Consider the following 10,000-nt stretch of genomic DNA (forward strand, 5'->3'; position numbering starts at 1 on the left):
AGCAAGGAAGGAAGGAAAGAAGGAAGGAAGGAAGGAAGGAAGAAGGAAGGAAAGAAGGAAGGAAGGAAGGAAGGAAGGAAGAAAGGAAGGAAGGAAGGAAGGAAGGAAAGAAGGAAGGAAGGAAGGAAGGAAGGAAGGAAGGAAGGAAGGAAGGAAGGAAGGAAGAAGGAAGGAACCAGGCAGCCTAATTGCTTCAAGATCCGACCGACGTTGGGATGGATCCTATTTGCAGCCAAATGAACCTTTTTATAAACATAAATTCAGGCTCTGCTGGGCTTTGATGGGAAAGCAAGCAAAAAGCGAATACAAGTAGAAATAATAAAATAAAATAAATAAAATAAAATAAAATAATAAAAGAAAAGAAAAGAAGAGAAGAGAAGAGAAAAGAAAATAAAGGCAAGTAAATTTAAAAAAAAGAAAAGAAAAGGAAGAAGACTATCTACGGCAGTCCTCGACTTACGACCAAAACTGAGCCCAAAATTTTTCTTGCTAAGCGATACGGTTGTTAAGCAAGCTTTGCCCCATTTTATAAACCTTTCCTGCCGCAGTCGTTAAGCAAATCCCTGCAGTTGATAAGCTAGTAACACAGTCGTTAAGTGAATCCGGCTTCCCCCACTGACTTTGCTTGTCACAAGGTCGCCAAAGGGGATCACGTGACCCCCAGGACGCTGCGACCGTCATAAATACGAGTCGGTGGCCAAGCGTCCGGATTTCGATCGCGTGAGGGTGCTGCAAACGGTCGTAAATGTGAAAAACGGCCGCGAGGCATCTTCTTTCACTGCCGCTGTAGCTTCAAGCAGTCGCTAGATGAAATGTAAGTGAGGATTACCTTATTCTATAAAGAAAAATAGAGATCTCAAAAGGCAGCAGCCTCAGATCCCCGAAGGAAGGGAATCCATTGCGCTTTGGAAAAAGGGAAAACGAACTTTGCCTTTGGGGAAAATTTCAGGGAAAAAGCCAAATGCGTCACTTTAACCAGGCTAAAGTATTTCGGTTGGGGGTTCTGAGGCTGGCGGAGCTACTCAAAGGAAGGCCCTGAGCTCGGCCAGGACTGGGGATGCGAAAGGCCTGCATTATACCTGAAGAAGGCAGGTCCAAGCTGCAGGCAGTCCTCGGTTCGACTCCCAGAATCCCCCCCAGCCAGCCACGCTTTAAGAGGGCAGGACTTCAACTCTTGCCTAAAACAGGGTTTATCAACCTTGGGAACTTTAAGAAGTATGGACTGCAACTCCCAGAATTCCACAGCCAGCATGCCTTAGCTGGGGGATTCTGGGAGTGGAAGTCCTCCCCTCTTAAAGCATGGCTGGCTGGGGGATTCTGGGAGTGGAAGTCCTCCCCTCTTAAAGCATGGCTGTCTCAGAGATTCTGGGAGTTGAAGTCCTCCCCTCTTAAAGCATCCTGGCTGGGGGATTCTGGGAGTGGAAGTCCACCCCTCTTAAAGCATGGCTGTCTCAGAGATTCTGGGAGTTGAAGTCCTCCCCTCTTAAAGCATCCTGGCTGGGGGATTCTGGGAGTTGAAGTCCTCCCCTCTTAAAGCATGGCTGGCTGGGGGATTCTGGGAGTTGAAATCCTCCCCTCTTAAAGCATGGCTGGCTGGGGGATTCTGGGAGTTGAAGTCCTCCCCTCTTAAAGCATGGCTGGCTGGGGGATTCTGGGAGTTGAAATCCTCCCCTCTTAAAGCATGTTTGGCTGGGGGATTCTGGGAGTTGAAATCCTCCCCTCTTAAAGCATGGCTGGCTGGGGGATTCTGGGAGTTGAAATCCTCCCCTCTTAAAGCATGGCTGGCTGGGGGATTCTGGGAGTTGAAGTCCTCCCCTCTTAAAGCATGGCTGGCTGGGGGATTCTGGGAGTTGAAATCCTCCCCTCTTAAAGCATGGCTGGCTGGGGGATTCTGGGAGTTGAAATCCTCCCCTCTTAAAGCATGGCTGGCTGGGGGATTCTGGGAGTTGAAATCCTCCCCTCTTAAAGCATGGCTGGCTGGGGGATTCTGGGAGTGGAAGTCCGCCACCATTAAAGCATGGAGTTGAACAAACTGCTCTAACAAATTACCTGTGTAGTTTGGCTCTCCCCTCTTTAGGTATAAAAAATTATTTTAAGTTTTAGAAAAAGCGTGGGCAGAACAAAGGACCCCTTTGAAATCACAGTTGTCACTCAAGATGCATTGCTGGCTATCCCCTCTTATGCCAGAATGCAGGATGGGGGGAAAAATAACAGGTTTACAAATTAATTAAAAATTAATTACTTTGATGATTTGCAGCCCCCATTCCATTTGAATAGAGGCTGCAGCGTCATTTATCTAGCCACCTTGGTGTAGGCTCTCCGCCCATGCAGGGTTGGGCTAGATGACCTCAAGGGACGCTTCGATTTCTAGATTCTGTGGCCTAATTTTTCAGCTGGGAATGATGGGGTGAGGTGGGGGCACGTGGATGGAGAGGCATCCGAAGCACCAGCAGAGATGGGGGGGGGGGAAATCCTGAGGAATTTTTCTCAAAAAAATGGGATTGGGTTCAATGGGAATGAGGAGAGGGAACAAAAATGCCCTGTAAAAATGAAGTTTAAATTTGGATAATCATGGCTGGCCTGCTATTGTTTCCCTATGCTTTCCAACGGGCAGCAGTAATGAACTTTGAATGCCAGCATTTTGGGGGGTTTTGTTCCTTTTCGCCAATCGCAGCTTATTCTTACAAAAAAACCTGATTTCTTTTTCATCCAGGATATCTCCGACTGGGAAGTTCAGCCTCCTATTATTGTCCCTGTTTTTAAAAAGGGCAGCCAGAAAGAGAAGAAAAAGATTCAGAGAGTCAGGGCTGTGGAAGAAGGGCGAAAGGTCAAAAAAGTCAAAATGGCGGCCAGTCATATGAGCCAAGCTGGACTCTCTATTTTTTTACATGTGGGGCTTCGCTGGCCTGAGTGTGGACTCCATCTTGAATTTTTTGACCCACGCGGACACAAAAGGATCCCACTCGTCAGGTCCTGCTTGTGCAGGTAGTCCTCAATTGACAACCAAAATCAGGATAGAACTTCCGTTGCTAAGCAAGGCGGTTGTTAAGTGAGTCATGCCCAATTTTATGACCTTTTTTGCCAGGGCTGTTAAGCGAATCACACGGCCATTAAATGAATATGGCTTTCCCTTTGACTTTGCTTACCCGAAGATGGCAAAAGGGGATCACGGGAGGTTGCAAGCGTCATAAATCGGAGTCAGCAGCCAAGCAATTTCTGTTAGTGAGACATTTGTTAAGTGAGGTTTTTCCTCCTTTTACGACCATTCTTGCCACAGTTGTTAAATGAATCATTGCAGTGGTTGATTCAGTAACACGGTTGTTAAATGAATCTGGGCTTCCCCATTGACTCTGCTTGTCAGAAGGTCGCAAAAAGGCATCACATGACCCCAGGACGCTGCAACCGTCGTAAGTACGAGTCATTTGCTGAGCCTCTGAATTTTGATCATGCGACCACAGGGGATGCTGCGACGGTCGTAAGTTTGTGTCGGACTTAACTTCATTCCAGTTAGCGCAATCCGTCAGCAATGCCATCAAAATTTATGGTATTTATTTATTTGATTATTTATCAAAACACCTATGAGTTCCAACTCTCCTCCTCTTCCTCCCAAACCATTCTATGCAGGGAGTCCTCGATTTACAATGGCTCGTTTAGTGACCGTTTGAACCTACAGTGGCAGTGAAAAAAGGGACTTGTGACCCATTTTCACACTTTCAACCGTTGCAGCGTCCCCACGCTTGGCAACTGGCTCCTATTTACGACCGTCGCAGTGTCCCGGGGTGAGGCGATCCCCTTTTGTGACCTTCTGACAAGCAAAGTCAATGGGGAAGCTTAACGATTCGCTTAACGACCGTGTGACTATTTGAACGACTGCAGTGATTCCCTTAACAACTGTGGCAAGGAAGGTCGTAAAATGGGGCAAAATTCATGGAGCAACTGTCTTGCTTAGCGACAGAAATTGGTCGCTCAAGTCTGGTCCTTCTCCTCTCCTCTCTTCCCCTCCCCCTCCCCCCTCCCCCTTCCTTTCCTCTCCTCTCCTCTCCTCTTCTGCTCTCCTCTCCTTTTTCTTTCCTCTTTTAAAAGTTCCTCTTCCGGAATTCAAAGCTTCGCTGCCTCTAGCTACGGAGGCTCTACTCTCGACCTTTGGGGCGACCTCCCCACGTATTTCCCCCGGGGTGGGGGGCAGAAAAGGCCCGCAAGAAGGCGGGTCTCTGTGGATGCCTTTTTAAAGTCCGGCTTCGCTTCCCAGACCCCAGATTTGTCCTATGAGGTCACACCTTTGCAGGGACTCCGAGGCCCAAAATACACAACCCTTTTATATTTGTTGAAACGTTAGACGGCCTGGAAACACGATCCAATTGTTAGATCCCCAGAGAAGGCAGAACAATGCTCGGGCCGTGACGTCCCGTCGCGGGGGGGTGTGTGGGGGTGGCGGATCCTAGAGGACCACAGAGAGGACTACATGCTTTTTTTGCTCCCCCCAAAAAAGCCAGCAGAATCCTTACTACAGGCAGTCCTTGACTTGCGATCGTTCCGTTTAGTGACTGTCTGCGATGGCACCCAACATTTATGTATTTATTTATTTACTTGATTCTTTGTCAAAATGCCCACGAGTTCCAATTCTCCTCCTCTTCCTCCCAAACCCTCCTGTACAGGTAGTCCTCGACTTACAACTGTTCCATTTAGCGACCGTTCGAAGTTACAGCGGCACTGAATAAAGGGACTTATGACCGTTTTTCACACTGAACGACCTTCACAGCATCCCCCATGGTCAGGTGATCCAAATTCAGACAGCTTGGCAATTGACTTGTATTTATGTCGGTCTCAGCGTCCCCCGGGGTCAGGTGATCCTCTTTTGCGACCTTCTGACAGGCCAAGTCAATAGGGAAGCTGGATTCACTTAACGACCGTGTTCCTAATTTAACAACAGCAGTGAGCGGAAAGGTTGTAAAGCAGGGCAAAATTCACTTAACAGCTGTCTCACTTAGAGACAGCAGAATTTTGGGGGTCCGTTGTGGTCGTACGTTGAGGACCACCTATATATGCCTGAAATAAAATACCTGGACATACAGATAGTCTTTGACTTTGTTTAGTGACCATTCCAAGTAACATCGGCGCTGGAAAAAATGCCTGCTCTCCTTGCCTCGGAGAGAAGGCTCTCCCAGCTTTCTTGCTCAAGGTATGGGGGTCTGCAATGCCCCCCCCCTCCACCCTCTGTCTTTCCCCCTCCCCTCCCCCTCCGCTCCTTTGTCTTCCCAGACCGATTTGGGTGTCCTTGTCCGAAATAGCCAAGCCGTCTGTCTTTCCCTTTTATAGCCAGGTTGCTATTGTGCAACCTGGTATGTGCGATGCACAATGGGGAGGGGGCTTCGGGCAGGGGCTGGAGGCCAACTGACACCCGCTGTGACATTCAGGGGCCGGGAGGCGAATAAAGACCCTCGCCGGGGTACTCTCAGCTGCTCTGCCTTCCGTCCCTCAACGTGACCAGCTTCGCCTGCCTGTGCGCCCCCACCCCATCTCCGGCACGATGCCCCCCAAAAAACCTGAGCCGAAGAAAGTCGAGCCCAAAAAGGAGGAACCCAAGCCAGCCCCAAAGCCGGCTCCCCCACCTGAGCCGGAGAAGAAAGAAGTGGAGTTTAACCCAGCCAACATCAAAGTAAGGGGCCTTTTTTTAAACCAGGAAACCTAGTTTAGTTAGCTGTGGGCGAGGGGGAAGGGGGGCTTGGAGACCGGGAAGTGAGGAACTGTTTTTAAGTGACAGATTGATGGAGGGTGGGTGGAATGGGTCTCTGACTCCAGTGTGCTTCTGGCAAGCAGGCAGCAATGGGTTGGGATGGATGATCTCAAGGGAACCCGTCCGGCTTTAGGATGCTTGGCTAAAAGCAGTGGCCAAATTACAGAGGATCATCTGGTGTGGTTTCCACTCTGCTCAGGTTTTCTGGGCAGGATTGGTTTCCCCAGGAATGACAGAGCAGCCATTGTCTATCTATCTATCTGTCTATCAATCATCTATCTGTCTATCTATCTATCCATCTAATCTCTCTGTATCCTCTCTCTGTATCTACTCTCTCTCTCTCTCTCTCTATCTATCTATCAATCATCTATCTGTCTATCTATCTATCCATCTAATCTCTCTGTATCCTCTCTCTGTATCTACTCTCTCTCTCTCTCTCTCTCTATCTATCTATCAATCATCTATCTGTCTATCTATCTATCCATCTAATCTCTCTGTATCCTCTCTCTGTATCTACTCTCTCTCTCTCTCTCTCTCTCTCTCTCTCTCTCTCTCTCTCTCAATCATCTGTCTGTCTATCTATTTATCTATCCATCTAATCTCTCTGTATCCTCTCTCTGTATCTACTCTCTCTGTCTATATCTATCTATCTATCTATCTATCTATCTATCTATCTATCTATCTATCTATCTATCTATCTATCTATCTATCTATCTAATCTCCCTGTATCTATATCCCTTTCTTTTTCTCTTTCTCTATATCTCATCTATCTATCTATATCTCTCATCTCTCTCCCTCTCTTTCTCCCTGGCTGACAAATTGTGGGAATTGGAAGTCCGACTGTCTTAAAGTCGCCAAAGGTTGGGAAAACTTGCATTTTGTGTGGTGCTCGAATGTAACACTTGCCTAAGGGACTCTTAAAATCCACCCCAAATGCAGATTTTGCTCTCCCAGCAGTTGCCATTGGAAAAGCCACTTAAGAGGGCCAATATAGATAAAGACAGATGTATCGATTGATGCGTATTTTAATATTTCATGTTGCAATATTTGTATTTTTACTTTTATTGCCACTCAGGCAGCAAAAGGGGTAGCTGGTATATTGAAAAAAATAATAAAATAACCAATAAAGTAAAACAAAATAAAATAAAATGGACCATGTGTGCTGCTGAGATGGGAAGCCTGCGATTAGTTTTTAAATAGCATTCTGCTTTACTTAATTCCTGCTTGAGTCACCTAGCCAGGAAGCCGGAAAAGAGATTTGAATTTATTCGCTTCTTTCTTGAACTATCTCAGCAACGCACACCCAGTTACTGTCATTTACAACACACACACACACACACACACACACACACACAAACTCCCTAAAAGGATATGGCATTTTTCCATCCACAAAGCTTAACCCTGAAGGCAAACCAGGTTTTGCTTCTTCATGCAGACTTTTCTCTAATAAAACATTTTCTATTGGTTTGGCTGATTCAGCGAACTGGCAAAATCAGCTGGAGGTCAAAGGACCGGGGTGGAGGGGTGGGGTGTGAGTCAAAAAAGTCAAGATGGTAGCCTTAAGCCATGTTGTCGAAAGCCAGGTTCTTTTTACTGGGCGTGTAAAAAAAAAAGGGGGGGGTCTTTGACTGCCTGGTTGTGGCTGCCATCTTGACTTTTTTGACTCACGTGGACATCCCTACGAGCAATTTACTTGGGCATGGAAAAGCCGGCCTATTTCCTCCTAAATGCAAATGAAAGGCAATTCTCCCACACTTCCCCTTTAAGGGATCAGCCAGCGTTTTTCTGGATGGGATTGCGCAATGCCTAAAAGAATTCCAAGCCATCCTGTTTTGTCCTCTCCCGAGATTGGATGGAATTATTTTATTTTATTTTATTTTATTCTATTTTATTATTTTATTTTATTTTATTATTTTATTTTATTTTATTTTATTTTATTTTATTATTTTATTTTATTTTATTTTATTATTTTATTTTATTTTATTTTATTTTATTTATTTATTTTATTTTATTTTATTTTATTATTTTATTTTATTTTATTATTTTATTTTATTTTATTTTATTATTCTATTCTATTGTATTGTACTGTACTGTACTGTATTGTATTCTATTCTATTCTATTCTATTCTATTCTATTCATTTCATTTCTTCATTTTATTTTATTTATTTCATTTCATTATTTTATTTTATTTCATTTCATTATTTTATTTTATTTATTTTATTTTATTTTATTTCATTTCATTTCATTATTTCGTTTCATTATTTCACTTCATTTCATTTCATTATTTTATTTATTTCATTTCATTTCATTATTTTATTATTTCATTTCATTTCATTATTTTATTTTATTTTAATATTTTTTTTATTTTATTATTTCATTATTTTATTCTATTTCTTTTTATTTTATTTTATTTTATTTATTTCATTTCATTATTTTATTTTATTTCATTATTTTATTTCATTTCATTATATTATTTTATTTTAATATTTTTTATTTTTTATTTCATTGTTTTATTTCATTGTTTCATTATTTTATTCTATTTTATTTATTTCATTTCATTTCATTATATTATATTATTTTAATATTTTTATTTTATTTTATATTTTTTTATTTCAATTTTAAATTTACTTTTTACTTTCATGTAATACCTTGCAATATTTTAGTTTACTTTTAAAAACATTTATTCAAAATTCAACAGGACATTTGGGAAAAAAAGATTAAATTACTATAGGCAGTAAAACATGGGCGACACAAACATTGACCAAGTCATCCTTAAAATAATTGCAGATGAGAAGGTTTCAACTTGTTATAAATTCCACTTGCCCCCCCCATTTCGGCATCCAACACAGGCAGTCCTCAACTTACCACAGTTCATTTAGTGACTGTTCAAAGTTACGACGGCAGCAAAAAAGGTGACTTATGCCTGTTTTTCACACTTACGACCGTTGTACCATCCCCAGGGTCACGTCATCAAAATTCAGACTCTTGGCAACTGACTCGTATTTATGACGGTTGCAAGTGTCCCCAGGTCACGTGATCCCCTTTTGCGACCTTCTGCCGAGCAAACTCGATGGGGGAAGACAGATTCACTTAACGACCGTGCCATTAACTGAGCAACTGCAGGGATTCCCTTAATAATTGGGACAAGAGAGGTCATAAAACAGGGCAAAACTCATTTAACATCTGTCTTATTCAGCAACAGAAATTTTGGGTTCCATTGTGGTCATAAGTTGAATACTACTTGTATTTCTCCTTAAATATTCTTTGAGCAGATGGATGTGAGTTTATTACGAATTCCCTATCTGATCAGGATTTGAACCTGGGTCTCCTTCCTCCTAAACCAGCTCTTTCACACACCCGCTATGGTTCTCTTGACCCAGAGAGAGACAGTGGGGGGTAGCTTAAGCCCTGAGCTTAAACATGGAAGATTCGGCTCCGCCTCCTTATACTTTCCGGTGTATGATTGGGTGCCACAGCCTAGCCCACCTCACAGGGGTGTTAAGTGGACGAAATCAGGCGGTGTAAAACAAGAAGCATCTTTTAAATTTTTATGTCATGATCAAATATATTTTGTGAGGCGGGGTTAAAAATTGAAAATGATGGAGATGGTCACACTTTTTTCTTGTTTTTTTTAAGCCACCCAGAAATGAGAAGCAAGATTAATAATAATAATAATAATAAAGTTGGAAGGGACCTTGGAGGTCATCTAGTCCAACCCCCTGCTCAGGCAGGAAACCCTATACCATTTCAGGCAAATGGCTGTCCAGTCTCTTCTTAAAAACCTCCAGTGTTGGAGCATTCACCACCTCTGGAGGCAAGGAGTTCCACTGGTTAATTGTCCTCACTGTCAGGAAGTTCCTCCTTAGTTCCTGGTTGCTTCTCTCCTTGGTGAGTTTCCATCCGTTGCTTCTTTGTCCTGCCTTCAGGGGCTTTGGAGGAGAGGTGGGTCACCTCTTGCAGGAAATACCTGCAGGAAATGCGGCCAGAAGTCCATCATCAGAGCCCCAGCCATTTTGACTTTTTTGACTTCCTGACCGTCAGGAACGGCGGGCATTTGGCACAGACTCTGACAGCCAACGACTGCTGGGCTGCGAGGGTGGAGGGGGCATTGTCTTGGCCCTTCCAGGTTACCTGATGCCTCTTGGCTTACCTTGACCTTTTCGTTCCTCCAAAAATAAACCGTGGTTTATTAAGGGAAGGATGGTCAGCACATTTTCTCCCCCCCTCCCCCCCAGGTCCTCTCGTTTCCCCCTTGCAGCTGTCCT

At 43.8% G+C, this 10,000-nt stretch overlaps 1 protein-coding gene across 1 annotated transcript in view; it reads left to right on the forward strand.

Annotated features, from left to right (window-relative positions):
* Positions 1 to 5,447: 5,447 nt before the first annotated feature.
* LOC310633196 (myosin light chain 3-like) overlaps positions 5,448 to 10,000 on the forward strand; it is a gene marked incomplete at its 3' end in the record, with an annotated part of 17,666 nt that continues 13,113 nt past the window's right edge. Inside the window, exon 1 of the mRNA XM_083379954.1 lies at positions 5,448 to 5,656. Within this exon, the coding sequence (XP_083236080.1) occupies positions 5,528 to 5,656 (129 nt within the window). The remainder of the gene's footprint in view (positions 5,657 to 10,000) is intronic.

The sequence above is a fragment of the Vipera ursinii genome (genome assembly GCF_947247035.1).
Source record: "Vipera ursinii genome assembly, contig: scaffold_357, whole genome shotgun sequence".
Classification (NCBI taxonomy): domain Eukaryota; kingdom Metazoa; phylum Chordata; class Lepidosauria; order Squamata; family Viperidae; genus Vipera; species Vipera ursinii.